General features: G+C 50.7%; 2 protein-coding genes across 3 annotated transcripts in view; one reads left to right on the top strand and one right to left on the bottom strand.

Moving 5' to 3' along the window:
* The window catches only part of LZTR1 (leucine zipper like transcription regulator 1), a 35,087-nt gene extending 25,743 nt beyond the window's left edge, over positions 1-9,344 (top strand). The window contains exons 15-20 of one of the 2 annotated variants that reach the window (XM_027665746.1): positions 1,795-1,951; positions 3,284-3,410; positions 4,494-4,643; positions 4,857-4,962; positions 5,666-5,746; positions 8,538-9,344. In XM_027665746.1, coding sequence (XP_027521547.1) covers positions 1,795-1,951; positions 3,284-3,410; positions 4,494-4,643; positions 4,857-4,962; positions 5,666-5,746; positions 8,538-8,654 — 738 coding nt within the window. In that variant the 3' untranslated portion in view covers positions 8,655-9,344. The other variant, XM_027665747.1, reaches the window with a different exon arrangement.
* Positions 9,345-11,334: 1,990 nt separating this feature from the next.
* Positions 11,335-14,922, bottom strand: part of RNPEP (arginyl aminopeptidase) — an 8,014-nt gene continuing 4,426 nt past the window's right edge. Inside the window, exons 7-11 of the mRNA XM_027665773.1 lie at positions 14,482-14,594; positions 14,032-14,140; positions 13,191-13,415; positions 12,473-12,615; positions 11,335-11,602 (exon numbers count right to left, since the gene is read on the bottom strand). Coding sequence (XP_027521574.1) covers positions 11,438-11,602; positions 12,473-12,615; positions 13,191-13,415; positions 14,032-14,140; positions 14,482-14,594 — 755 coding nt within the window. The 3' untranslated portion in view covers positions 11,335-11,437. The remainder of the gene's footprint in view (positions 11,603-12,472; positions 12,616-13,190; positions 13,416-14,031; positions 14,141-14,481; positions 14,595-14,922) is intronic.

Consider the following 14,922-nt stretch of genomic DNA (forward strand, 5'->3'; position numbering starts at 1 on the left):
AGTAACTGATAAGAAATTTTTAAAAATAAAATTTATGTAAGTAATGTTTTGCCAGAGCTATCAGCTTTTGCAAATTCATCCTTCCTATAATTACCGTTGCTTGAGTATATTTAGTGCGGGTTGTCCTGCGGTGGCTCATGATATTTTGTAGGTTTTTTTCACTAAGTGCTCAATATTTTTCCATATCTGCTTTGTAGGATGTCAAGGGCAGAGTGACTTTGGCTCTTCGTCAGTTCACTCTTGCTGCAGCAAGATGGAACCAGTGCATTTCCTGGTCCCGCTGTGTTATAAATACAGAGTCTGGAGGCAGGTTCTTTCCCCTGGGCTGATGGAAAAACTGAATTCTGTTCTTGGGCCTTTGATCTGAAAAACAAAATGTGCCTGTGATTCTCCATCTCTGTGTGGTGGGTCAGGGGCTTTTGGGTGTTTGCTGACAGTCAGGGTAGAGTTGATTCCCCCGGCTGCAGCCCAGGGTGTGCTGGGCTGGGCTGATCCCACCACAGTGCCCAGAAACGATTCTGCTGAAGCTGCAGGGAGGCAGCTCCTGCCCCCAGTCCAAGGGCCAGAGCAGGACCATGCAGTGCCTGTTTGATGATATTCAGGCTGTGCATACCAGTGACTGTACTGCTGGCAGCTGACAGCACAGTGAGGCTGGAGAAACCAGTATGCACCAGCACTTCCTCAGGCACTTTGCCTGCACTGAATCTGGGGGAGGAAAGCCATCCAGGAGGACAGCAGCAGAGTCAGCATCAAGTATGTAAATGCTGGCACAGCCTTTGGTGCACGGGACCGTGGTGCATTGCTGCCCAGAAGCAGAAGCATTGGTGGTAATAATCTCAGGTCAGCCAGGTGCCCCCACGTGCCCTGGCTGCCTGTGGGGTGACAGGGGCTCTTCCACACAGCTCCAGTCAGTTGGGATCACCCTGAGCTGGTATCCTATCTGCTCAGGTGTGTGTTAGTCCTCGTGGGTGGGTCCTCTGCAGAAGTCTACTCATCCTGACAGATCCATTTGGATCCCAGGTTGAAATAACCTGGCAGAAAACAGACAGTAGTAACTATTCTTTGGGTGAATTTGTACCCAACCTTATGGTGAGCTGGTGTAGATTGTATTTATTGCTTATGAAAGTGTACTGAGGAAAAACCTTGGTTCACACTGGCAAATGAAGTGCCCTTTTTTTGTCTCTAGCTGTTCAGCATTAGGTCTGGTTCGTTTGTCACCTTTCCACCACTCTGATTTTTGTAAGAAGTTTATCACACAAGAGCCTGCCAGAGCTCTTGAACTGTTTGCTGCCTTTATGTAAAAGGTTCAGGCAAAACCCACACAAAGAATCCTGCAAGCTCTTTGGACCCTGAATGGATAGTGTCAAGAGTTAAGATCTCTTCACCCTTCTAATTAACTTCTGGTATCTAATTATGTTAAGAATTATTATGAGATAGCAACCAATCTTCGTTAGCTCTGTGAGGTTTTTGGTGTCTCCTGAGATTCCTGTTTTAGAAAGCTTCGGAACACCTAGATGGGAAACAATTAAGTTCTTCCTTGTTAGTATTTCTAGTCCAGTTTTTCTAGGTGCTTAGAACTGTCCTGATTTCCATGTTCAAGTGGGACCCTAAATGGTCACTTAGGAAGGATAAGGATATAATGGTTTGATAGTTCCAGCTGCAGGATCCACATGGAGGGTCCTAAGGAAAGGATGGCTGATGGCACATGTAACATGGTCACATTTATGGGATGCTTTAAGATGACTTCAAACAATAAACCATAAAATTTTTAATTATTATTGGTGTGTTTTTAAGGAACATTGCCTTAACTTTGTGGTGAAGGAGTCCCATTTTAATCAAGTCATAATGATGAAGGAGTTTGAGCATCTCTCTTCATCCCTCATCGTGGAGATTGTCCGGAGAAAGCAGCAGCCTCCTGTCCGAACACATTCTGACCAACCGCTCGACATCGGTAACTTCCATGCTTTATGGAGTAATTATTTGGGCTGGTTTGGCATTGCTAATGGTTTATTTAGCCTGAGAAGCAGCCTGGAAAACAGCCCACTGCAGGCCACCAGTTCCCAGTTGGGATAACTGTGCTCAGGCTCTTTCCCAGACTGAGACAGGGTGCGACAGTTGTTTTTTCATTTAGTTTCAGTCAGAACAGTGTCCCATCAAAGCACATGAGAGGCCATGGGAAATATAGTCGTGTTTTTGCAATAAACCATCCTGATCCTGTTTAGAGAGATGAAAGAAGGAGCAGAAGGGTGTAAAGAATGACCCAAAAACAGGCAGTGGACAGTCAGTGTAAATGGCTGGAGGGTGACAAAGGTAAGTGGAGAACCGACCTGCTCATAAGTGTTCACCAAGGAGGACCAGGAGGGAGGAGGAAGGTCTTGTGAGTAAGGCACTGCTGTATGTGTGTGTGTCTGTGTGTGTGTGTGTGTGTAAGGAACAAGAAATAGGGAGAAGACAAAGATTTGATTTACAATTCTATCATGGAATTCATCAAGGACTGATTTGGGACAAGTTCTTACTCAACATTTTAACATTCTGACATACAAAGCAAGGAATGTAAAAATGAAATTTTCTGGGGCCGCAAAGTTCAGAGGCATTGGCAGTATTGGTTTAGAATACTGCAAAAAATAATTGGGAACTGGAGAGAAAGAGGAGGAAGCCAGTCCTTGAAGGTTGGGTAGAAGGGCTTTGGCTGGCATTTGTCCCAGGCAGGAGAGAGGCACCAGTGGGGGAGGTGGCACAGTCACTTCCTGTATCCAGAGCTGGAATGGTGTGAGATCCAAATATCAAAAATTGAAAGATGAATTTTGAAAATATGAGTGAGTTTGAATCAGACTTGAACGTGCTCTGTTTCTCAGTTATTGTGTATTTTCCAAAATTGATTAAAATATTGGATAAAAGAAACCTTTATTGCTGATTTGGGATTTTTCATTAAGATGTAAAATTTTATATTCCTCGTGGTTGGAAATAATGAAAAGGGAGGGGGAAAATCAGATTTCATATCTACAGAGAGCACCTCTCACTGTGGCCACGACTGGTATTTGCTGTCAGCAACAGAGGGCAGAGCTGACAGGTTTGGTTCTAGGATGGGCAGTAGGGAATGGGTTGTGATGGGGAAGGATGAAGCTCATATTGCTCTAAAATTATGAAGAAGGGCTTAACTGAAACTCAGCCCAAGGGTGCCAAAGGAAAGAGAGTCTGGAGCTATGGCTGGGCCATGTATTAGTTCAGCAGTACCTGGTCACTTGGAACTGTCACATCTTTATTTCCTCACGTTCAATTTCAGGAACGTCCTTGATCCAGGACATGAAGGCTTACCTGGAAGGAGCTGGGACTGAATTCTGTGATATCATCCTGCTTTTAGATGGGCACCCAAGGCCAGCCCACAAGGCCATCCTGGCAGCCCGCTCCAGGTGAGCCCTGGTCCTAAAGCTGGAACAAACACTGTGTGAGCACAGTGCCATGCTGGGTAGTCTGGGCTCAGCTGGATTGTCTCAGGAGACAGGGAGGAACTTAAATATCTGCAAGAACTGTGAGATGCAGCTTTGCTCAATGAGTGTAATAAGCCTTTAAGCTATAGTGATTAACTTTTTTTTCCATTTGATACCCAGCAGGGAAAGATAGGAGGAAATTAAAACTGCAGAGATTCTCCAGAGGATGTGTGAGAAGCTGCACTGCAAGACAAAGAATCTGTAAAATCACAGGAAGGGAAAAAGGGTAGAAAACATAAGGTGGTTTCGGTGAAGTGGAAAGCAACAAATGTCCACTGAGGTCAGAAGGAGCCTTCTGACCATGAACATTCATACTGAATCATGTGGAACTTGAATTTCTTTCTCTTACTGATATTTAAGACTAGTTATGAATAAACAACAAAAAATGGTGCATAACAGAGTAGATTGTTCCCGTACTTTATGCAGAGACAAAGAGTTCACCCTGCTGAAGGTGAGACTGTTCTCCCTCCTCAGGACGTGGGTGAAGTGGCTTTGTCCTGCACTTGTGTGTTCTGTGGACCTGCACCTTACATTCTGCCAAGCATTAAGTGTTCTCATAAAATCTCTATTTCAAATACTGTCGCAATTTTTTTCCAGTCCCAGTAACAATATTGGGTATTAGTTACCGTGGTGTTTTACCAGAAGCATTTTACAGCTCTTAAACCAGCCCTGATGATTGGCAGCCTGTAGATACCGAGGAAATTCATAATACTTTAAGCTCTCTGCTGGGTCTTATGCAAAGTAGACAAAAATCAAAGCACCACGTGTCCTAGTTTTCAAGAAACAGATGAATTTCAGGTAGTGCTGATGGTAATTAAGGGGATTATATTTGGAGTTTTGACTGGCAGACATATATGAAAAAATAATTTAGCAGTGTTTTTGCCCAGGTTGTCAACTGAATTTTCTGCTCTGGGAGCTGTAGTTGTGAGTTGCAGCCTTTGAACAATACTGGCTAAAACCATCTGTCTGCAGAATGTGTTACGTCAGTTTTATTTTCCTTTCCAGTTACTTTGAAGCCATGTTCCGCTCCTTCATGCCAGAGGATGGGCAAGTGAACATTTCTATAGGTGAAATGGTTCCCAGCAAGCAAGCATTCGAGTCCATGCTTAGATACATCTACTATGGAGAAGTGAACATGCCTCCTGAAGACTCCCTGTATCCTTAAATCTGAAGGAACTGAAGGATCTGTCCGAGTGCATGTCCAGCAGGTCACCTTCCTTTTGCTTTGGATTGCCCAGCACAGCATGAGAGGATGCTCTGTCAGGGTGGCACTAACAGGCTCTGCACTGTCACTCCTGACAGGGATTTGTGTTTGCCATCAGTGCTCTTACCTTTGCTTTATGGTTTATTCCTCAATGGGATGAACAGGTACCTCTTTGCTGCACCTTACTACTACGGCTTCTCCAACAACAGACTCCAAGCCTACTGTAAGCAGAACCTCGAAATGAATGTCACAGTGGAGAATGTGCTCCAGGTAATTGTCCCCAAGCACTTTAAGTAGTCACTTGTTTTAGAGGAAAGCCAAGGGGTCTGGTCAAGTGGGTGCCCCCAGTGCCAAGTCACTGAGACTGCCAAGACCCTTCCAATGGCAGTGGCACGTGTGTGAGAGCCCAGCCTTGAGCAGCATTGTTCCTTACCTGATTTTTGTGTCACTTCTGCTCCTGTGCTGTGCTAAAGGGTTCAGCAGGTACTGAGCCAGCTCACCTGGCTCCTACTGAGCTCCTCATTCCCCGTTGCAGAACTGTGTTTCTAAAGGCCTTCTTAAGATTCACCATAAACTCAGCACTGAGCTACAAACCCTTTCTGGCAGACATTTCTACCAGGGCAAGTGGTGATGTGCAGGTGACATTAGTCTTGTTTTATCAGTGATGCTGACGGGATCTGGGAGTGGAGTTTGAGCTGACAAAAGATATTGTGTGGTAAGAAAGCCCCCAGTGCCAATGCCAGCTCCTGAACCCTCTGCAGCACGAGCAGAAGCAATTCCTGCTTATTAACTCCTGAGGACTCCATACATTTTAAATCCAGGGCTTATTTTTGAATAGTTCAGAAAAGATTCAGTTTGTAATACAAAATGGAGATGTTTCCCTGGCTCAGAGGAGTTTCCTGCTCTGCATCAGGACACTGTTTGTGCACCTGAGCTGTGCAGAAGGGAAATCACATCACTGCTTCTGCTCTAGATTTTAGAGGCAGCTGACAAGACCCAGGCCCTGGACATGAAGAGGCACTGCCTGCACATCATCGTCCACCAGTTCACCAAGGTTGGTTGCATCTTTTCTGTGGCTTTTGAGAGCTGCTGTCCTCTGTCACTGCCTTGGTTAAAGACACATTAATATAGGAATCAGTTTAATTCTTCCTCATGTGAGACTGCTGAGAGCTGGCTGCATGTTACTGACACTCGCTGACAGGACTGCTGGGCACACTTCCCACACCAAAAATAAATGAAAGACTAGAACAGCCTAGTCTGGAAATGTGAAGACCTTCAAAACCAGTTGTTACACAAAATTGCTTCCATTTCCAGCTGTTAATTTTGTGCCTTGCCCTCGTTGGGTTGGTATGTAACAGGATAAGTTTGTTGTATACTGAGGGCACAAATCTCTCCCTACTAGCAGTTATCAGTGTGCTGTTTATATTTCTCTTGAAGTGTTCTCTGTCATACATGTTATATTGTCATGTGCTCTAAAGTAAATTACCATGTCCTCACTGAGCTTTCTGTAGTTTCCACGTTCAGCAGTTGGACTCGGTGGTCTTAGAGGTCTTTTCCAACCTTAATGATTCTGTGATTCTGTTTTGATATGCAGGATGATGCATTAGTGGCAGGAAAGGTCAAGAGCCTGATGTGCTGATGCTCCTGTCCTCACTTGAGAGAATAATGATGTTGTCATTTAGTTGTTCCTGTAAAATGTGATCCCTCCGTGAGAGTTCCCCAGCATGTCACCAGTTCATTGCACAACTCATTAGCATTGTTGAAATGAGTAGGTGAATCATAGAATAGGGATTTCTGGATGCTACACACTTACTGATAATGATTCCTTAGTTAGTATTCAAGTTGCTTGCTCTCCTTTGTATATTTAAACTCACAATCCTCCTCTGGGGGAAGGAGAGCTCTGCTACATCCTGTTAGTGTCTGGAGAGGAGACAGGGAGGTGTTCAGGCTCTTCATTAAATGCCAAAGTTGCTGGAGCATGACACATTTTACATTCAGAAATAACTGAAAATGCATAAAAAGCATTGAGAGTGGAGCCAGCATCCAGAAATCACTCCCAGAGGAGAGTTACAGCTCCTGTCTTCCTCTTACCTGTTTTCTTCTGGCTTCATGAGTCCTTTGGAGCAGCCCAGATCGGCAGGGATGGGGAACAGTCACTGTGAGGTACGGGACACCCCTGGGGTTTGGGGTCACTGCCTTGCAGCCCCTGAGGGCTGAAATCTCAGTCTCACTTCCCAGTGAAGGCCACAGGAAGACAAACAGGTTGGTGTGATTGTCCCCAGAACATACTGGGGGGAACGGACATTGTGACACTCAGAGACCAGCAGTTGGAGCTTGAGGCCTTTCCTCAGCTGTACTTCCTCACCAGAATGTGGGGAAGTGTTTTGTATTTAAACTGTTGACTGGTAGAACAGTTTTCATCAAAACGTGGCTGGAAGAGTGTCAAGCAGATGTGCACGAAGAAATCTCAATTATGCAATGTTTTCCCTTGGCCTGAGAGGCCTCAGTGTGTGATTTTTGGCCTGGGCTGGGTGACTCGGTGTGGCTGGGCACGGACACTCGATGCTGTGCTCCTGGGCCAGCCACGGGCTCTGAGGGGGATTTGTTCTCATGCACAAGCCTGATGGGTCACTGGGGCTCAGGCAGGCTGGGGTCTGTGGCTGTGGGATCTCCTGTTCTTCCAGCTTATTTAACACTGTTCTGGATTTGGCCTGTTCAGGAGCTTTCCCCACAGCAGAAACGTTACTGAAGAGCTGTTCCCAGAGGTTTGCTGCTTTGGGTGACGTGTTTTGAGGCTCTTGTGTGTCAGTGTTGTGCAAAAGCCCTAATAAATCTGCTGTTGTGATGTGTTTGTAGTGACACCCTGATCTGTTCCACAGTGCATGCCTGGGGGCAGGGGCAGGATTCCCAGCAGTGCTAAGGGGGTTCTCTCTCCCTCCCAGTCTTGGCAGACCCTTAGTTTGAGGATATTGCCACAAGCACGTGTCCTGAGCTCTTTCTGAAAGCATCCACGGCCATTTCCTTCCCTCAAGAGATGCACGTGATGATGTCTTTATCACAGTCCAGCTCCCCAGAGCCAAGGTGATAATCACAGCTCAAGTAATTTGGTCTGGGTGAGTGGATGGAGGTAATAATCTGAGCTCAGGTAAGGCAGGCTGGGCTCTGGGCACAGTCTGCCCTGTGTGTGTCTGAATGCCTCTAGACCGAGGGGTTACTGGCTTCTTACCATGAGGTTGTGGAGAAGGAAGGAATGTGTAGAGCTCCTTTTTGCTAACAGTTGAGCTTCTGAACAGTCTAAAAGCATGAAGTTTGTTGTAGATTCTCATCAGTCTGATGTGGTGAGGTTTTTGTTGGCGAGTGCTCCAGTGACCTGCTTTGACTGCAGGAGGAATGCCAGCAGAACCAGCATGGACACTGAAAGCAGCCTCTCCTCAGGAGCACAGGAGTGAAGAGATCAGGCCCTGAGTCTTGTTCTCAATGAAAACACAGAGACCTTAGGACTCAGGCTGTGCTGGTGCCCAGTGTTGCTGTCAGGAGAGCGCTCAGTTGGTGACCAGCACTGGGTCTGTCAGTGCCAGCAGAGGGGCAGTGCTGGGGGTAGGTTCCACCTGCTCTCTGTTCCCAGCCCTCCACACAGCAGGCTGAATTTGGTTCTAAACCCTGACTGGAGCCCTGCTGTCTGTTCCCTGCAGCCCAGCCCCACGACGGATCTCACACCACCCATGCCCAGCCTGACTCACTGACCTTCCCATGGGCGTTCCAGGGGTAAAAGGCTGATACATCAGCTGTGATTTGGGGAGGGTTTTAATTTCTTGCTGTTTTTTTCTGTTCTGTTTTCCTTGAAGGTCTCCAAGTTGCCAAATCTCCGCTCGCTCAGTCAGCTCCTCCTCCTTGACATCATAGACTCCTTAGCTACCCACATCTCAGACAAGCAGTGTGCGGAGCTGAGCGCAGACATATGACATGCCTCGGTAATCCAGCTTCTCGTTTGCTCCTCAGAAACACTGGCACTTTTGAGCTACCTCTCTGGTTTGCCATTCTGTACTGAGCTGCTGGTTGCCTGCACACTTACAGCAGCTCGGAGCAGCAGGGACAGCCGAGGTGCTCTCCGGGGATCTGCTGCGTTTTTATCTTTGCGCAGGGTTTGGGCTTTGTTACATTTGTTACCCAAATGTAGAACTGAAACCATTGCAGAAATGAATTAGTTCCACGTGGTTTGGGGAGTTACTAAGTTCATAATCAAGCCCATTATTACTTTCATACTGTAAAATCGAGCAGTCATGAGAGTCACTAATCCTTTGAAACACAATATTTAAAGAATACTATTTAAAGAGCTTCAGCTGACCCAGCCGGGGGCTGTAAGGGGAAGTCAGATGGAACAGAACTGGGAACAGAGCACGTGGTGTTCGCAGGGGGACTGGCCCTCAGACCAGAATGTAGTGACTTTTCAGAGACTCCGTGGTGTGGATTAACAGATAAGCCCCTGTGCAACTGCCTGGATTGGTGGGCTGTGGGAATCCAGACCTGTGCTCCACAGCAGGTCAGACTGGCAGATTACAGCAGTCCTTTCTGACCGTCAAATCCATTAATCCTGTCTCGCTAAGCCTTTCTAAATCTATTTATTAATAAAGAATTAACATCTCCTCCTGGCATTTCATGGTTGACTTGGCTTTCATTTTGGAAAAAATTAGGCAAAAAATGTTCCGAGCTTGATGAAGGTTACGTTGTTAAAAATAAGTGTGTTACATCTTGTTACTAATTTTATATTGAAGTGTCTCCGTGAGCCGCTGCCTTTGCAGGAAGGTGAGTGAAGGCAGAGTGCCCTTCCCAGCCCATGCAGGAGCAGCTGCAGTTGCTTCCCATGCTGCAGAGCAGAGCAGAGAGGAGCTTCACCTCTCCCCACTGCTGGATGATGTTGGTTGGGGACCACCAGAGAGCTGGTGTTGGTGAAGTGTCCGCTGGTGGAACTGTCCTAGCCCTGCCCAGAGCTCCCGGGGCAGCCCCAGGAGGGAGCAACAAGCTGGAAATCAAGACCTTGTCCTGCCTCCAGCTGCACAAGGGGGCTGCTCTCTGCTTGGTTGGTGGGAATGGCTGGAGCACTGGAGGATCCCTTCCAAGCTGTGCAGCTCCCAGCTCCTGCATTCCCACCCTTGCAGCCAAGATTTTCATTCAGTGAAGCAGTACCAGTTGCTCCTCTTCAGCATCCCATAACAGGCCTGTGTGTGCTCCAGCGTGCTGAGGGCATTGCAGTCAGTGCAGTGGAGAATGTGTCACTTATTTAATCCAAGGGAAGTGCTTTAGGGACCACCCAGTTTGTCTCACTGGTGGCTTGTTCAGGTGAGACAGACCAGGTGCTTTTGAGAGCCAAGGGCACCTTTTAAACCAGAGGGATTGTTTCCAGATGCCTCATAGGTAGCGAAGTCTCTTTTCCGAGGTCACGTTAATTGTATCAACAGGCTCTGTGTTCCCTGGGAAACCAGATCTGCAGCTGGAGAAAGGTTCTCCACTGCCACTTCTAAAAATGGTCCAAGTCATTCCCAGCAATGCTGATCCACTAGAGGACACCCATTGCCCAGGAAAGCCTCATTCTCTCAGGCCAAACAGGCCGGTTTCAACCATGCCCCCTTGACTCCAATTTCTCAAACTGTTTGGGCTTTGGAGCTCCCTCCTGAGCCAACCTGTGAGGAAAAGGGCACTGCGGGTGTCTTGGCTTTGGGGGTGGTTTGGGCTGAGTCTTGGCTCTAGAGACCACAGTGGGGTCAGAGATTTAGTGTGTGAAAACTTGTGGCCTGTTGTGATTTGCTCCTGGGCTGCTGTTGTGCAGGGTGCTGAGATTGTGCACACACCCCCCCCAAAGAGGACACCCCGAGTTTCTTAAGGGATTGCAGGATGGGAGGTGTTGTAGGGGTCAGCACACACTGTGGGGGTCATGTGAGCCTTCCAGGGCAGTTGGGTGTTCTTGTTATTGCCATCTCAGGGGCTTTTATGGCCAGCAGGCTCCCTGGTGTTCATGCAGCCTTGGGCAGTTTTGTACTGGAATTTTAGGGAGACTGCTCATATCCCTATGTTTGATAAGGAATAAGGAACAGTGTGGCTGTCCAACTTTGTCTATTCCCACAGTCTCCACAATATGTAGGCCACACTGGCTCTTTAAACCCTTCAGGGGACAGCTGGGAGGAGAGCAGAAGCACCCCTTTCCCCCACCCCAACGTGAGCCCCCACGTGCTGGGGTGGGGGGCAGGTGCCATGGCAGGTGAAGAGCAAGGAGGAGAAGCAATCCCCAGCTCCTGCTCTGCCTTTCCAGCACCCCAGAGCACTGGAGCCAGCAGGTCCCAGTTTTGCCACCCTGCACCAGGTCCCTATGTCCCCACTGCCATGCAGGACCTGCAACAGCTTGGCAGGAACTCAGAAAGGACTGGTGTGGATCAGGGCCATGGGCTCCTCCAGCCCTGCAGGCAACAAGGCCAGGCCTGTCCCTCCAGTGCCAGCACTGGGAGAAGCCAGCAGTGTCCCAGAGTGCCCTGCACAGCCCAGAGCAGGGCTGACAGGGTCCACTCCTTGGGCACCAGCCTGGAGCCCAGGAAGAGGAGCAGAGAGTCACGCTAAGGAAGCCCATGGCTCGTGGGGAACAGGAAAAACACAGAGAAAAAAATGACACATTTTAATAAGGAAATGTGCAGTGAGGGGGAGGCACTGAGGTCCTGCCACTGGGAACATGGGCAGAGGGAGTGGAGCCCAGGCTGCCTTAGGCCTCTGCCACCTGCAAGCCCAAGATCTTCTTCACATAGTTTTGGACGTTGACGTGGAGCTGGGGGGCCGTGGCAGAGAAGGTCTCCATGGCCAGGGCCCGGGTGGCCTCCGACCCACCCCACATGGCCCGGTACAGGGGCAGTGTGTACTTCTGCTTTCCCTGTGGAGACAGAGGGGAGTTACACCCCAAACTCCTCCCTGGATCCAGGGGGGTGAAGCCCCAGGAGCCCCACATCCCCCCTACCCCCAGCACAATGCCTCCAGCATCACCCCACTCCTGGCCAGGGAGAGAGCACACAGGAATAGCAACAAGGCTCTGTTCTGTGTTTGATCCCCCTATGGGCCATTCATTTAAGAGTTGGACTCAATGATCCTTGTGGGTCCCTTCCAACTCAGAATAGTCTGCAAAATATCTGTGAATGCAGTGGAACTGCATCCAGCTCTGGGGTCTCCAGCACAGGAGACCTGTCAGAGCAGGTCCAGAGGAGGCCACAGAGGTGCTCCAAGGGCTGGAGCCCCTCTGCTCTGGAGCCAGGCTGGGAGAGCTGGGGGTGTTCAGCCTGAAGAAGAGAAGGCTCCAGGGAGACCTTGGAGCCCCTTGCAGGGCCTAAAGGGGCTCCAGGAGAGCTGGAGAGGGACTGGGGACAAGGGATGGAGTGACAGGACAAGGGGGAATGGCTTCCCAGTGCCAGAGGGCAGGGTTAGATGGGATATTGGGAAGAAATTCTTCCCTGTGAGGGTGGTGAGGGCCTGGCACAGGTTGCCCAGAAAAGCTTGGCTGCCCCATCCCTGGAAGTGTCCAAGGCCAGGTTGGATGGAGCTTGGAGCAAAACCTGGTCTAGTGGAAGGTGTCCCTGCCCATGGCAGGGGGTGGAAGGAGATGAGTTTTGAGATCCCTCCCAACCCAAACCATCCTGTGGGACTATCATGAGCAAGAGCCAAACCCTGGCCCTCTGACACCCTGTGCCCCATGCCCATCTCTCCCCACTGGCACACTGCTGGGCACAGCCACCACTGCCCAGGGACAAACCTGGCTGTGCAGGAAGTCCTTGACTTTGCTGTACTCGGCCTCCAGGTTGTTCTTGAGGATGATCTGACACCAGCGCAGTCGCAGCTCAGCGTTCTGGGCCTTGGAGATCTTGGGGTACATCTTGCTCAGCCTTTCCACGTTGCCTGTGAGAGGGGAGTGCTCACCATCCCCATGGGGCTCTGTCCCAGCTCCCCGCCCCTGCTCCCAGGGAACCCTGTGAGCCCATCCCAGCTGTACTGAAAATCCTCTGGAATCCTCCCAGCCTTGGTCAATCCTGGACCCTCCTGAGGCCTCCACACCCCCAGCTCTGGAGAACCCCATGCACTTGCTGGCTCTGGGCAGGAGGGTGCCCATGTTGGGCCTCCCAGGCCATGCAGCTCTGCAGAGCCATGTGCCAGTGGCTTGGGAGGCCAGCACGAAGTGGGGGGAGATCCCTCAGCAAAGAGGTGACATGGGGAGGTGACAGCACAGCTGAGCCAGCCTGGGACAGCAGGGTTCCTTCCTGCCACTCCACATGTCCCCATACATCCAGGGACACACTTCCCCGGGCTCTCCATCCCCCACCACTCCGACCGAGGATTCCCTGACACCAGGACCCGCACAGCAATCGGAGATGGGCTGATGGCCACACATTCATGTGTCCCACTGACATGTCCTCATGTCCCCAGCCATGAGGCTTCACTGGGGCTTGTCACCCTGGGTCCCCCTTGGCCCTCACCTTCAGGCAAGGGGGATTTCTGCAGGACCTGATCCAGGAAATAGACCAGCTGGTACGTCCTCCAGCCCATGATGTCCACGGCTTCAATGGCCTCCATGTTCAAGCCATCAGCTGCCCAGAGCTCTGCCAGCTCCTCTGCTGGCTTCATCAGCTGCTGCCCCGGTGACAGGTCAGGCAGGTAGGGCGGCCAGCCCGGCGTGTTCAGCCAGCGGTCAAACTCAAACCCTGCACCAAGGTGGGAGGGAGAGCTGGGAGCAGTTCCCTGAGCCCGATGCCAGGTGCTGATGCCCAGACCCCTCACTGCCTTCTCCCAGGGCGTCCCCAGCACCACCAAACTTGCCCAAGGACAGTGACCACCAGAGACTAACGGGGTGAGGCTGTTCAACCACCCCGGGCTCAGGGTGTGCTTGTGGTTATCAGCCCTGTTGCTGCTGGCAGGATGAGCTGGCCCCAGCATGGAAAGCTCCTGCCAAGCCTGGATCTCCAGCAAGGCTGGGCTGAGCCCAGGGCGGTGGCTGGGCCTGATCCCAGGGCTCACCAGACTCACCAGGCTGAGTCATGGAAACCCCATGAAACAGCACTGGAGTGCAGAGCAGGGACTGGCTTTGGATGGAAAAAGAATCAGGCTGAGCTGGCACACGCTCAAGCCTGGGCTAGTGCCTGATCCCAGCTGGCCAGTGCCCTGCCTTCTCTGTCAGAGCCAGGGCCAGCAGCATCTCCAGTAAAACACACAAAGGGACGTGCACAGGGTCTGCAGGGACATGGGTGGGTCTGACACCTGCAGGTGCTGGTCTGCAAAGTGGCAACCCCAGTTCTCTGGCCAGGACAGCACTGCACTGACCTGGGATGGAGTCCACACCCTTCTTCTTCAGCTCTGGGAAGTACTCCAGGAAGAACGCGAGGGTGTCATCTGCGGTGATGCTCTGGAACTTGAACCGGTTCACGTAGGCCTGCAGGGATGGACAGGGGTGATGCCAGACACACTCACCCTGGCACTGCTGCCCAGCCCTCCCTTGCTCCATCTCATCAAGGAGCCCATTCAAACCCCCGTTCCTCACAGGGGCTGCCCAGCCCTTGGGATACCCTTGAGCATTCTCAGCACCTGCTGCCAGCACAAGTTTTCATCTGTTTTCATCTCATTCCCCTGTTAACACTTCTGTTTCCCTCCTCCTCTTCCTCTCCCCAGCCACCCTGCTCAGCCTGCCCTTCCCAGGGTCCTGCTGTGCCCTGGCTTCCTGCTGTGGGGTTTTGGAGGACTTTGCACCTCCACCTGGTACCTCGTCACACCCACCTGGAGGAAGGCATCGAACTTGCTCTGGTCGCCCACCAGATGGGCCAAGTAGCTGACAAAGCAGTACCCCTTCTCGTAGGGCGTCTCGTTGTACGTATCATCTGGATTGATACCTAGAAAAAGGCAAAAACCCCTCAGAAACCCTCTGCCCACCTGCAAAAACATGCAGCCCTGGTGTGCACCAAGATTCTCCCTTCTGAGCTGGGTGCAGCCCGTCCCATCCCACCTCACCCGGGTCCCACCACCCACGCCAGTTTTATTGCCAGCCATGGAACACCCCAGCAGGGCACCCTCACCCCAGCCCTCGCTGTCCCCCTCCCCTGGCAGCAGCGGGGACGCCCCACACACCTGGTTCAATCACCACACACCTGCCCCACACACCTGGTTCAATCACCACACACCTGCCCCACACACCTGGCTCAATCACCACACACCTGGCTC

This window comes from Corapipo altera, unplaced genomic scaffold, assembly GCF_003945725.1.
Source record: "Corapipo altera isolate COAL_440 unplaced genomic scaffold, ASM394572v1 202, whole genome shotgun sequence".
NCBI lineage: Eukaryota > Metazoa > Chordata > Aves > Passeriformes > Pipridae > Corapipo > Corapipo altera.